We start from the raw sequence: 14,315 nt of genomic DNA, 5'->3' as shown, positions 1-14,315 counted from the left end.
AAGGTCACATTCCAGAGCCCACCCTTTGTTTAGACCTAGCAGAAAGGCCTTGAATAGGTGATCCTGGCCCCATAGGGTAACTGGAAATGGGCTAAGCTTATCTTCTGTAAACTTACGCCATTACCCCTAAGCAGGAGTTCACACAGCTGTAGACATTATAGAAAACTAATTGGTCCACTGAGCATGGGCTCCGATAATTTAAACTGATTGGCCTAAAAGCTATGGAGTGGTACAAATCAATTGGCTCGCATTTCGCAGGCTCTCCGTGCTAAGAAATTATTAGTTTGTGATTCGAGGGCTCTGTTGTAAACTTATAAAAGCTGTCACAATTCGGCACTTGGGGTCCATAGTCCTCTGACCCTGCGTGGTGCACGGCTATGGAACCCAGAATTCTGGAATAAAGAAATCCTCATGCTATTGCATCGAGACCGTTTTTTGCGAGTGATTTGGGTGTCACCTTCTGGAGTGTGGGGTGCTGGGGCACCCTCGGTTTTTGAGGTCTTACAATCTCAGCATGCAGCTCCTTGATGACATAGGTTGTAACCAGGGCCAAGAGCTTCTGCCGAATGGGGTCATTGCTCATGACCAGGGTGGTCAGCTGCACAGCGTCTGTCCAGTCCAAGTTCCCGATGATAGCAGCAGCTTCGTCAACAAGTTCCTGCTGTTCAGCAGGAGGCAGCTCCATTAAGATCTGAGGAACAGGCTTAAATTTTCCTCTAGTCATCCAGGCAACTAACAGGCCCCCAACGGTCCCCCCTGGAAAATAAGGAAGGGCTCAATTAGCCTCAGTCTCCAACAATGGCCTTTGTTTCTTGCCAAGAATGTAGTCACTGTCATGACAAGTGGGCACACTCACAGCAGGGCACAGCAAGCCCAGCTTCCTCCAGGCACTCAGCAGGGCAAAGGCTGATGTAGTCTCTAGTCCATTTGGTCCAGATAATTGATACTCAAATTTGTGTCTCCCACTTACACCCTCCCTACCTCAGAACTGTGTCAACTAAGATTCCCTTCATGGCTGAAGATCACCCCCACTCCTGTGACTCCCAGAGCAATCTGTCTCCACAAAGGAGAAGACCAGAGGGATGTGCATCTTCTAGGGAAACCCATTTGCCTGCAAAGTCTGGGAGGCTGAGCAGTTTCCACAGTGTGGCTGTCTTAGGGGTTTCTATTGCTGTGATAAACACCATGACACTAAACAACTAGGGGAGGAATGGGTCAATTTCATTGATTTGACACATGATCTGGGACACATAGTTTCAGACCGGCCTGATATACACCGAGACTGTAGCCCAAAAAAGTAGGTTGGAACTGGAGAGTTAGCTCAGTGGTTAAGAGCAGGGCCCTGGCTGCTCTTGGTGAGGGATAATGGTTGATTCCCAGCACCCACAGGGGAGAGGGCTCCTGGCATTGGAGGAAAGGTGCCTTCAGGCCTGAGAGACAAACACCAAAGCCAAGTGAATCCTATATTACATGGAAGCTCAGACGCTGTGGTTCTGACAGGATGAACTGTACAGATAGACTGGGCCTGAGGAACTCCCTGCTCAGGCCCTGCAGTAGGCACCATTCTTACTTACCAGGTCATTCTCCCATGTGGATCCCAAAACCTCAAGCATGCTGGAGGCCTGAAATATACTATGTAGCCCAGGCTATCCTTGAACTTCCCATGTTCCTGCCTCCCAAGGGCAGGGGTGACAGGCCTGAACCTTGACCTTTAATGATAGCCCCAAGGCTGGCTGTATCTGTAAAATCACTCTCACTCACCAACAGCAAATCCTGGTGGGCCACCAGCCAAGCCACCGACTAAGGCCATTGCCCCCACAGCCATGCCACCCAATATAGAGTACTTGGTGGTGTCCTTCATATTCTCCTTCTCATAAATGTGGCATAGAAGCTTCATGATGTCCTTTACCATGCTGGGCTTCTTAGCAGACCCTAGGAGAAGATTCAAAGAGACAGGTGGGTGTTTGTGTTCGCTCATTTTATGTACTTAAAAAAAATGCATGCACATGTTTTGCTGCATAAATATCTGTGCCCTCAGAAGGCAATGATCCCCTGGATGTAAGTTACAGATAGTTGTGAGACACCATGTGGGTGCTGGGAATTGAACCCAGGTCCTCTGGAAGGGTAATCAGTACTCTTAATCTCTGACTCATCCCTCCTATCCCTGTTTTGTTTTTTGTTTGTTTGGTTTTTGAGATAAAGTCTTCTACATATTCTAGACCAGTCTGGGCTCACAATCATTTTCCCTTAGACTTTTGGTTGCTGGGATAATAGGAGAGATAATACCACCATACCTTATGGCTGAAAGGGATTTTTAATACACTTATGAGTATTTTCACCCAATGAAACACTTTATAGCATTTTAGAAAGAGCTTCCATCTTCTGGAAGAGTTGCTTGTCCATGTGTGTCCCAGACAGACACACAGCCATCTCTGCTTCTCTGAAGCCAGGAGGCTGGGCAGGAGCTAACAGGTTCCAGAAGCAGTCGAGTGGATGAAAGGTCTTTTCTGCCTTTATATGAATACCTTCCTTTCACAGGACTAATACCCCACCCCCAAACTGTAAAGTAGCTAACCACTTTCTAGTTTAGCTTAGCTGCACAGCCAGCCCTTTGGCTTTTTTTTTTTTTTTTTTCTTTTGTCCAGTGCTGTCCAGGTCTCAGAGGACTGCAGGACACCACCCATTCTCAGAAGTGTAAGTCTTGTACCATTCTGGTTCTGAGCACCAGCACACAGGTACCGCTCCAAATCACAGAGTAAGGATCTGTTCTCTCTCTCTCTCTCTCTCTCTCTCTCTCTCTCTCTCTCTTGCTTTTGGATTTGGTTTTTTGAGACAGGGTTTCTTTGTATAGTCCAGGCTGTCCTGGAACTCACTCTGTGGACCAGGTTGGCCTCGAATTCAGAAATCTGCCTGCCTCTCTGCCTCCCACAGTGCTGGGATTACAGGTGTGTGCCACCACCGCCCAGTAGGTCTACACTCTCAAAACACTGGTTTCCTAGTAAGACAATGAACATGAAGGAGTTAGGACAGAGATGCACACAGCAGCCCTGCATGCCTGAGGATTACAGTCAGAGAAGAGGCTGCAGCAGGTGCCTGAACCAGGATGAATCAGTCCTTCCGGACTGTACTCTGGTTTCTTTGTGTTGTAACTCCTAAGCTTTGGAGCCATTATTAAATAAAACAGGGTTACTTGAGCTCATCACACCACTCAGAACGAAATTTCTAACTATGTAGAACAGCTCATGATTTAAAACTCTTGCGTGTTATTTAAAACTAATGAATTGTTTATTTGCTACTGCCACCAAGATCTGCACCTGTGGAGGCTCCATCTGGGCCTTCCCGCCAGGCTTCCAGACCCATGGCAGAGGCCCTCATACTCTTAGCTGCATAGTGTTCACAGCTCCTCATGGATTATTTGTTGGGGGGAGACTTATTGGGGAGCTGCCTGGCAGGAATCTGACATTGGCCAAGGTCAACGAAACTGGTTTTAGGCAGGAATCTGACCTTAGGCCATGACAAGGAAGTAAGTTCAGGCACAAATCTAACTTTATCCATAATAGTAAAATAGATTAAGGCAGGAATTTTAATCTTAGGGTGGGTAGAAATAAGTAGGTTTAAGGCTAGATTTTGGGCTTGGACAAGGAAGTGGGCTCGGGTATTTTGTTCATTCTGACACTCCCTTAGAAACAACAGTCCCGGGAGTAATCAAAGGATTTTGCTTATAGTCTTTCTTGTTCCTTGAGTTTTTGGATTTATGGTCTTGTTGGTTCCTCATTGTACTGTTAGCCCTTAATACCTGCATGGAATTCAAATAGTACAAAAGCAGATGGAAAAGAACTTGACCCCCTTCCTCCCATCTTAGAATGGACTGGTGTCATGCTACAATGTTGTCTAATTGTTCTTCTTTCTTTTTTTTTGAATCCTCACTCCTGGGTTGGAGAACCTGTTGACCGACTAACTGAGTGGGCTTGGTCAATTTATTTCTGAGATTTTTTTCACATACTCTTTGGCTGTGGGCATCCAAAACATGCTCTGAGTAACTTTAAGTCAAAACCCATAGAGAAATAAGGTACCAACTTGAACATGCCTTTCTCAATCTCTACCAAGCCCAGACAAGCCTTTGCCAGAAGACAAGCCAGGCTCCTGAAAGGATAGAAAATATGGCCTAACTCTCTAACAACCCCAAGAAGTCAGAAGTTTAAAATGCTATCTCGCTCCAAAGAAGCTCCAGCCTTCTAAGATAGCCCCAAACTCTTCATATTCCTTGAGCCTGCTCTTTGTTAGAAACTAGGTGAAAGGTCGCATTCCAGAGCCCACCCTTTGTTAAGAGCTAGGCAAAAAGGCCTTGAGTAGGTGATCCTGGCCCCATAAGGTAACTGGAAATAAGCTAATTATCTGCTTATCTTGCTTCTGTAAACTGCTTATGCCATTACCCCCACCCAGGAGTTCACGCAGCTATAGACCTCCAAGAAAATAGGAAACTAATTGGTTCACAAAGCATGGGCTCTGATAATTTAAACTGATTGGCCTAAAAACTATGGAGTGGAACAAATCAATTGGCTCGTACTACGTGGGCTCTCGATGCTAAGGAATGATTGGTTTTTGATTCATGGACTTTGTTGTAAACTTATAAAAGCTGTCCTAGTTCTGCACTCAGGGTCCCACAGTCCTCTACCCCTATGCAGTGTAGACTGTGGACCCCAGAGCTCTGGCATAAAAGTCCTCTTGTTATTGCATCAAGACCGTTTCTCAAGAGTGATATGGGTGTCGCCTTCCAAGGCGTAGGGCGCTGGGGTGCTGGGGCGCCCTCGTTTATTGGGTCTTACACTCCTTAGCAGGTGCCAGGGGGCAGGAGAGCTGGGCAAGAAAGGTTCCCTTCCAGCTGGGCTTCTGCAGTCTCCACTGCAAGGCAAGGCTGGCTTAGGTTTCCTGAAGAATAATTCCCGAAGTTATGGCAGCAACAGGCTTTGGTTGTGAAAGAAAGGTTTGGGACCCTGAGCCTGTGTGAAAGCCTTTCACTTCCTGCATTCTTCAGGCTCAAGAGATCTAAAGGTAACATGTCCCATCTCTCCTCTTCCCAGGGCCGCCTCTGTCTGAGAGTGCGGAGGAGATGGGGCACAGAAGACAGGACCTTCCCACAGGAGCACAGCTATTTCAATAATGCCGTCCTCGAAACAGGCCCTGGTCAGTGAAGTCCACCTGCCAGCCACAGGGAAGACAAATGCTACCTGGGAGCCCTGACATCTTACAGTCACCCGGACTGGTGGGAAGATGACAGCAGGGCTCTGGACACACACAGGGGAGGTGAAAACTCAAACCTTTGCACAACAGCCTGACCTGAGTCCAATCAAGTTGTGAGGGACAGAGGAGGAGGGCTCAGAGAAACAGGGGCTGCATGTTCTTTACAGCAATCTTAGACAAAGCTGGGATTCAAATCCCCAGTGTAGAAGGAGGAAGTGTTTCCAGGGGAGAGGGCAGGGAGTGGGGTGTGGAGAGAATTGAAACAGAAACTGACTGGAAAACAAGATTTTGGAATTCCCTATACTGCTCCCCTCTCTGGAATTTACAGTCCCCAAACTGCACTCTGTCCTCTGTAAAGTTCATCTCCTGTTCTTCCACCCCACAAAGTTGTTTAATTACTTGCCTGTTGTTATTTAAAAATAAGAAGATATCGAGGGTGTGCTGGCTCACTCCTGTAACCCCAGTATAGGGGATGCTACAATAGGACTCCCAGAAAAGATCAGGCAAGGTTATATAGTGAGCTCCTGTCTCAAAATAACAGCATTGATAAAATCTTACATACATCTTAGACCCTCCCGATTTCTCTTGAAAGATCAGAAGTGGTCCGTGGCAGGTTCACTACACAGCTCACAGACTGAACTGACCTGGGCAGACATCCAGCACTCAGCAGCGCTGTGCCCTCTGCACCTGGCCATGCACACACCTTATCTGCTTAAGCACAGCAGAGTGCTTCTCAACAACAGCTCCAACAAATGTGGCCTATTGAGCCCCTGACATCCCTTCCTGGTCATCCCTAAGCTAGAGCCCAGGTTCCCTCCAGCTCTGGGCCAAGCACTGCAGTCTGCTAGGCTCTGGGCTTATGCTGTGGGAGCCATGGCACATTCCCGAGCACCCAGGCAGTGGCTGGAAGCGCACAGAGCTGTTCACCACTCCAACCTCGGCGCTGCAGCTTAGGCCTGGCCCCGTCTCAGTTCCTTTGCATTGAGATGAACAGCTCCAGCAGTGTGCCTGACACCATAGGGTCCCCGATCGGCTCCACAGACCTCGACTCCCCGCACGCGCACCTTTATGTTTCTGGTGTCTGGGACTGCCAGGGCTCTGAGGCTGGCTCTGCTCCACCTGCTTCTGAGAGGCCTTTGCAGGCCACCGCAGTGCTGACTCCACGCATTCACTTTTTTGCTCCTCTGGCAAAGAGCTCTGGTTCCCATGTCCGTCATTCAGTAGTATGGGAACTTCTTGATTGCAATCTTCGTAATCCACAGTCTGGTTGACTGACACTGGGACCATGGTTAGGAAGCGATGGCCCTGGGTGAATGGAGAGTGTCTGAAGGTAACTTTGTGTCACGTGGACCTGCAGTAACCCAGCCCCAGCCTGGCCACCCCCACTCAATGCCAACCGCACCTCTATGATCTGGCAGGGCTCCTGGAAGGTTCTTCCAGATCACCCTTTGAGCTGGGCCTTTCCCCTACAGCGTCCTGGGCATGAGAGATGTTACTGGGGAAAGAGCTGTCAGGAGCTACTACCAGTTGATTACAGCTTGGGCCTGCATGGGCTACGCAGGGGCTGGTGTAGCATTCAGACCTCCTAGGACCACTCCACTCACAGGGCAAAGGAAGCCACTCGGAAAGAGAGCAAAGAGTAGCAGAACAGTCCAGAGACGCTGAGGAGCCGTCCCCAACCCCTGGCCCAAGGACTCTAGGCAGCCCTATAAACTGTTGGCCCTGGAACTATGCCAAGTTGGAAACTCTCCCAATAGTGTGAGCGTTAACCTGGAACACTCTTGTTGAATAGGCACGGTTGTTGGTGACAAACTAGATTCAGAAGAGCTGGGCCAGCCAATGCCACCCAAATAGGAAGTGTGGCCAGTGAACTCCAGTCTAGGTCCATGTGGCCCCCGGGGGGAGGTGGAGAGCATGCTGTGGGCATACAGATGATTGCCTGTGCAAAGTCATGTTATTTGTTCTTTTCTGTCTCTTAGAGAGCTTCAAAATCCTGTTATCACCAAGATTCTCCTGCCTGGCATGGAACATTCTGTGTGCTTTCGAGTAGGAACTTTTGCCTGAGTTTGGGTGACTTTCAAGAACCGAAATTAACCGAGGCAAAGAATAAATTACCTCACTGCTGTCAATGCAGTTTTGATGCAAGGCACTTCAGACTCCCCTCCCCACCCCCCACGGACAGCACCATCTGGTGGCAGGTTCGAGAAAATGACTCACCTGTTGGCTCCTTTGCCTAATTACCAGAAGCTTGTACCCAGATGGGACCAAGAAAGTGCAGTGGAGAAGAGAGGCTGGGCTGTAAGATGTTCACACAGATGATGAGCTTGGTCATAAAATGATCACCCTGACAGCTAGAAATGTCCTAGACAGTTCACTAGCAGCTCAGGCCATATGTGAAAGAGATGCCCAGTAGGTGTTCACAATCCCATGACTCAGAAGGAGATTCTTCTGAGGCAGAAGGCGCAACAGTTTGAGGCTGCCTACCATGTGTGGTGGTGTACACCATTAATCAAAGCAATTGGGAAACAGAAGCAAACATTCTAGATACCCCGGGCTACATAGTGACACTCTATCTCAAACAAACAAACCCATAAGAGTTTGAGGCCAGCCTAGGCTGCAGACAGAGACCCTCCTTTAACTCTCCCTTCCTAACCCCACGTTCACACACTGAAAGCTATTGGTCATGGGCCTTCGGGAGGTGACAGTGGCCTCATCTAAGACGCCTAAGGGAGCTTGTCCCTTTCCTCCATCTATGAGGGGCTGGGCCATACTAGACATGAAACCTGCTGGTACCTTAATCTTGGACTTCCTGGTCTTAGGAGAAATCAGTTTAGTTGCTCAAATTCCCTGTCCTTGTTATAGCAGCTTGAAGGGACTAAGACCTTCCCCTGCGCCTGTAGGAAAGTACTTTCTGTCTGTCTTAGCTTCTGATACAATTACCAGATTTTGATGACCCTTTACTTGTAGTGTTAATCTTCTCTATGGCTGTGTGTGTGTGTGTGTGTGTGTGTAGACAGTCTTCTAGCTGCCTTGGGAACAAGAGCTAAACTCTCAGCTCCTCCAGTGCCATGCCTGCCTGGACGTGGACATGCTTCCTGTAGCACCCATAATGGACTGAACCTCTGAACCTGTAGGCCAGCCCCAGTTAAGTAGTGTCCTGTGTAAGAGTTGCTGTGGTCATGGTGTCTGCTCACAGTAATGAAGCCCTAACTAGGACAGTTATATACACAGGGACAGAGCTGGCACTCCATGTCTTTTCTGGACAATAACACTTCACCTGGCAGTTGAATGAGATTAGCCCACATAGGCTCATAGTTTGATTATCTGGTCCCCAGTTGGTAGAACTAATTTGAGAAGTGACCTTGTTGTGGGGGAGTGTCATGGGGTGGGCTTTGAGGCTTCAAAAGACTGATGACATAGTGTGCTCTCTGCTTCCTGTTTGTGGAACAAAATATAAACCCTCTGAGGCTGGGGAAAGGGCTCAGTGGTTAAGAATACTTTCTTCTTCTCAGCTATTACAAACAATGTATTCATGAAATTCTTAGGCAAATGGATGGAACTAGAAAATATCATCCTGAGTGAGGTAACCCAGTCACAAAAGAACACACACAGTATGCACTCGCTGATAAGTGGATACTAGTACAAAAGCTCGGAACACCCAAGATACAACTCAGAGACCATGTGGAGCTCAAGAAGAAAGAAGGCCAAAGTATGGATACTTTGATCCTTATTGGAAGGTGGATCAAAACACTCATGGCTCAGGGCCAACAAATAGACTCACCAAAGGGTCCCCAATGGAGCAGCTAGAGAAAGGACCCAAGGAGCTGAAGAGGTTTGCAGCCCTGCAGGAGGAACAATAATATGTACCAGCCAGTACCCCCAGAGCTTCCAGGGACTAAACCACCAACCAAAGAGTACACATGGAGGGACCCACAGCTCCAGCTACATATGTAGCAGAAGATGACCACTTCAGAGGAGAGGCCATTGGTCTTGTGAAGGCTCGATTCCCCAGAATAGGGAAATGCAAGTCAGGAAATTGGGGGGGATAAGGGAGTTTTGGAGGGGTAACACGGAAAGGGGATACCATTTGAAATGTAAATAAAGCAAATATCTAATTAAAAAAATAATTCTTCCTTCTTTACCAGAGGACCCAAGTTCAGTTCTGAGCACCCACGTTCCTACTTTTAGTTCACTACCACATTTATCTCCAGCTTCAAGGGGCTCAGATGTTTCTTGCTTACGCTGACAAATGCATTTCTGTGCAAAGACATACTTAAAAAATAATAAAAATAAGTAATTAAAAAAAAAAGATGTGTGCCTCTAGAGACTGCTCCAGTCACCTGCACCCTGCCCCCCACTCTGCTACCATAAAATCTCACCTCTGGGCTGGAAGCTCAGTTACACCCTGTCTTTTATAAGCTGTTTTAGTCATGCATGATGTTTTAACAAAGCATCAGAAAAGTAGCTAGGGCAAATTCATGGAGAGTCTGGAAGATATCTGATTCTAAAGAGCAGGCCTCCCAGAGTGTCCTTCCTGCACTGGGTGGCTCCCAAGCTGGCAGGGGGCTGAAGCTGGCATCTGAGCCAGTCACCCTATCACCCCCAACACACACACACACACACACACACACACACACACTAATACCTGGCTGTGGAAACCCATGGAAACTTCAAGCAGCTTGCAAGTCACCAAAACCTTGAGCACATTCAAATCTCTGCTTCTGGATTCCAAACAGCAGCAAAGACTTCCGGGAATCCCATTTCCACTCCCAAGAAGCCAAGCCTTTGACCTTTCCAGCTCTGAGCCAGTCACCCTCCTGCTGGCCTGGGGGAGTTCCTGGGTCTCTCCTGAGCCAGTCCAGTGAAAGAGTGAGCTTTAGAGCAGGAGAGAGGCCAGTTCTCAGAGTTCTCAGGGAAGGCAGCTGTGTGAGCACCTTGTCCTCCATGGCCCTTGGACAGCTGACAAAGCACTTTCCAGGGGCTGCAGGGTACAGGTGACACATGAGGGACCAGTGTGAGCCTCCCTCTTACTTCTCCAACACGCTTTTATTTATTTATTTATTTATTTATTTATTTATTTATTTATTTATTGTTTTTTTTTTTATTTGTTTTTTTTTGAGACAGGGTTTCTCTGTGAAGCCCTGGCTGTCCTGGAACCTACTCTATAGACCAGGCTGGCCTCGAACTCAGAAATCCCCCTGCCTTTGCCTCCCAAGTGCTGGGATTACAGGCGTGCACCACCACTGCCCAGCTTGTACTCCATACTCTTATCTGGAAACGTTCCCAGCTCGCAGTCCCTTCCCTTCTTTGCGGGGAGTTAGGGTGTAGAACCAGCTGCCTTGAACATCAGTCTTCTTTGGGAGATCACCTGTGAGAGCCCTGTTTCCTCCCCTGAGCCTTGAGGTTTATCATGGATGACCTTACCCATACCGTGGCTCTAGAAACAGCCACCTGACTTAGGTCTTCACCAGAGAAATCTTCAGTCTGCTTGAGTCAACCTTGCCTTCCTACAGAGCAGGGTCCCCTGTGTCAGGGAACATGATCCTGAGGTCACATCAGCAGGTGTCACTGTGAGTCTCAGAAGATTCCAGAAAAGCAAGTGAGCTGGGTTGTCTTGGGGTCCAGATACACCTCACCCCCTTGCTTTTGTCTGTATGAGTGTTTTGCATGTTTGTAACACTTGCTTACCTGGTTCCCATGGAGGCCAGAAAAGAGCATTATGTCCCCTAGTGCTGGAGTTACAACCAGTTATGAGCTGCCATGTGGGTGCTGGGAGTTGAGCCTGAGTCCTCTAGAAAAGCAGCCAGCATTCCTTTTATTTATTTATTTTTATTTATTATTTATTTTTTTATTTTTTGAGACAGGGTTTCTCTGTGTAGCCCTGGCTGTCCTGGAACTCACTCTGTAGACCAGGCTGGCCTTGAACTCAGAAATCTGCCTGCCTCTGCCTCCCAAGTGCTGGGATTAAAGGCATGCGCCACCACCACCTGGAGCAGCCAGTGTTCTTATCTACTGAGCCATCTCTCCAGTCCTGTGCAGATTTCTGTTGAAAAAGAAATCCACCCAACAATGAATAGCCCAAGGTGGGTGGACTGATAACAGGGTGTCCAAAACGGATAGCAGGGTGTCCAAAACCACAGTGGATTCAGTGATCTCTTTATTCAAGTCAGGAAGTCACCATCTCTGTGCCTCCTGAGCCAATTACCATGAGTCACAGCCCAGGGAGAAACAATTCAGATTCCATTTGATTTGGGGATACAAAGGCCTCCCATCCTGGTCAACATAGAAAAGTAACAGGGCAGGAAGGCCTGTCTCAGGAGCCTGAGTCCTTCCTGTACTTGTGCACATTGAGTTACAAACAGAGCAGGAAGGGAAATCTGTGTCTCCAAACACATCCTGGGAAGCATTAGCAGGGGCCCTGATACAGAACAGAGCAGGCTCAGTCCATCCCACTGGTCCCCATTCCTCCCTCTCCCTCCATCTTTCCTTTTTCCCTCCCTACAAAGTTTATTTTTTCATGTTATTGGCCCCATGTTAGACCAGCTCTCTACCACTGAGCTGTGCCCCACCCTCCTTCCTCTGTGTGTGTGTGAGAGAGAGAGATAGAGAGAGAGAGACAGAGACAGAGAGAGACAGAGAGACAGAGAGATACAGTGACAGAGACAGAGACAGACAGAGACAGAAAGAGAGACAGAAAGTGACAAAGACAGAGAGACATACATACATACATACATACATACATACATACATACATACATAAATACATACATAAATACATACAGACAGACAGCTGGGTCACTCTGAATTGTCCAGGCTGGCCTGGGACTGACTACACAGGCCCTGGACCTGTCATCCCCCTGCCTCAGTATCCTTGGTTTGTACCATCACACCTGGCCTGGAGTTGTTCTTTGTCTCTGTTCTTTCTGCAGTGCTGGAGATGGAACCCAGAGTCTGACACGGTGAGGCAAGTGAACAGGGTACCACTCAGCTCCCTCTCAGCCCTCTTGTCCCTTTATCCTGAGACAGGGATCACTAAGTTGAGTGGACAAGCATCAGATTTGTAGTCCTCTTGTCTCAGCTTCCGGAAGAGCTGGGATTCCAAGTCTGACCCACCAGGTTTGATTTTCCTCTTCCCACTCTCTTTTAACTGCTATATAATCTCCCCCTAGTGAAGCACATACCCTTTGTAAGGGTTTATTTTTATTGTTTTTAATTGTGGAGTGCGGGGTATGTGCTTCACAGGCCAGGAGAGGGCACCAGATCCCCTTAACCAGTTACAGGCAGTTCTGAGCTGCCTGGCATGGGTACTGGGAAGTGAACCCAGGCCCTCTGCAAGAGGAGCATGCATTTTTTTAAAAAAAAAAAAAAAAAAACAAGGTCTCACTGGTATCCCTGGCTGGTCCAGAACTCACTATGTAGACTGGGAAGGCCTTGAATTTACAAAGATCATCTTGCCTCTGTCTTCTAAGCACTGAGATAAAATGCACGGCCCATCACACCCAGCTAGTATGCTTGCTTAGCCACAGTGTTCTCTCTAACCCCAAGCTAACTTTTTGTTTTGTTTTTGTATTTTGAGACAGGGTCTCACCCTATAACCTTGGTAACTCTGGAACTCACTCTGAGAATAGGTCGACTCAAATTCACAGAGATCCACCTGCTTCTTCCTCTTGAGGGCTTGAATTAAAGACCTGTAGACCACTTAACTGGGAAAGTGAGAGTCTGTCACTCTAGGGAGGCATGGGAGCAAGCAGTGGGCGAGGAGCAAGGAACAGGAAGCTGAGAGTCACATTTCAACCACGAGCAGGAAGCAGAATGAGCTACAAACTCCTAAAACCTTTGGGTAACTTCTGTGACTGCCCCTGCTGTGCCAGTCTCTTTTTATTTCATCCCAGGGAGCCCTGTGGAGAGAGCAGGAGAGGTGAGCCTCTGCCCCTCCTCTGTCCACTACCCTCTCAGATCTCAGAGACCCAGGAGAGGCTGCGTGCGGCCTGCAGGGGTCCTTCCTCTGCTTGTCACATTGACAAAGGAGGACACCAGGAGAGATCACTGATTGGAATCTGAGGAGAGTGTAACCTTCAAGATCAGTCTCTAAGGATCTACTGTGCCAGCTCTGCCCCCCTCACCTCTTAAAGGTGCCACAGCCTTCCACATGGCCCACCAGCTGGGGACCTAAGAGTTCTAAACACTTTACAGAAGCATGCCCCTTGGTGGCTTCTAGAACAGTCAGTCCTAAGACACTGCCATCATCAGCACTGCCTACTGTCAGGACACTTCGCAGCACGCACCCCTGTGCCCTTCCAGCTGTCCCTTGTCTGTTCAGCCACTAACCACTGATTGTCTCAGTGCATTTACCTATTCCAGATTCTTACAAAGAGAACCACACAGCATTAGACACTTTCTGACTAGGTTTCTCACTCTGTATAGCTCTGTCAGGTTAGTCCATATTGTTGCATCTGCATTTAGTTCCTACTGATTACAAGGCAGTAGCCCTTTGAGTGTTATATATTGTATTTGTGGGCTGGACGGATGGTTCAGTGGTTAAGAGTTCTTCCCGAAGGGGCTGGAGAGATAGTTCAGCAGTTAAGAGTGCTGTCTGGTCTTCTGAAGGTCCTGAGTTCAAATCCCAGCAACCACATGGCAGCTCACAACCATTTTTCACAAGATCTACTGCCTTCTTCTGGTGTGTCTGAAGACATCTACAGCACACTTACACATAAGAAATAAATCTTAAAAAAAAAAAAAGAGTTCTTCCCAAGGACCTGGGTTCAATTCCGACACCCATATATCAGCTGACAACTGCCTGTAATTCCAATTCCAGGGAATCCTAGGTCTTTGGATCACTCACCTGCACGTACGCCCTTCCCCCAACACAAAGACGCACACAATGAAAAATAATAATAGAAAAACTTTGTTTAGGCATTACATTTTATTACTATCCATCGTTTTTAAAAAAAAGATTTATTTATTTTATGCGTGTGAGCACACTGTCACTGTCTTCAGACACCCCAGAAGAGGGCATTAGATCCCATTACAGATGGTTGTGAGCTACCACGTGGTTGCTGGGAACTGAACTC

The 14,315-nt window shown here is 47.9% G+C and overlaps 1 protein-coding gene across 1 annotated transcript; it reads right to left on the bottom strand.

The window, feature by feature from the left end:
- Nucleotides 1-250: 250 nt before the first annotated feature.
- LOC127670762 (protein C19orf12 homolog) lies at nucleotides 251-1,921 on the bottom strand. Its single transcript, XM_052165267.1, has 2 exons — nucleotides 1,762-1,921; nucleotides 251-756 (listed from the first exon to the last, which is right to left on the bottom strand). Exons 1-2 carry the CDS (start codon nucleotides 1,910-1,912, stop codon nucleotides 410-412), a joined length of 498 nt encoding a protein of 165 aa, XP_052021227.1. The 5' UTR covers nucleotides 1,913-1,921; the 3' UTR covers nucleotides 251-409.
- Between the last annotated feature and the right edge of the window lie 12,394 nt (nucleotides 1,922-14,315).

This window comes from Apodemus sylvaticus, chromosome 1 (genome assembly GCF_947179515.1).
Source record: "Apodemus sylvaticus chromosome 1, mApoSyl1.1, whole genome shotgun sequence".
NCBI lineage: Eukaryota > Metazoa > Chordata > Mammalia > Rodentia > Muridae > Apodemus > Apodemus sylvaticus.
Note: the sequence above shows the minus strand (reverse complement) of the source record. Positions and strands in the feature narration are given on the sequence as shown.

Bases quoted from the DNA above. Each gene is read 5' to 3' on its own strand.
- LOC127670762 (XM_052165267.1), bottom strand. From the start codon at position 1,912: ATGGTAAAGGACATCATGAAGCTTCTATGCCACATTTATGAGAAGGAG. The intron at 757-1,761 runs GTGAGTGAGAGT...CTTATTTTCCAG, and splicing joins CCCACCAGGATTTGCTGTTG to GGGGGACCGTTGGGGGCCTG.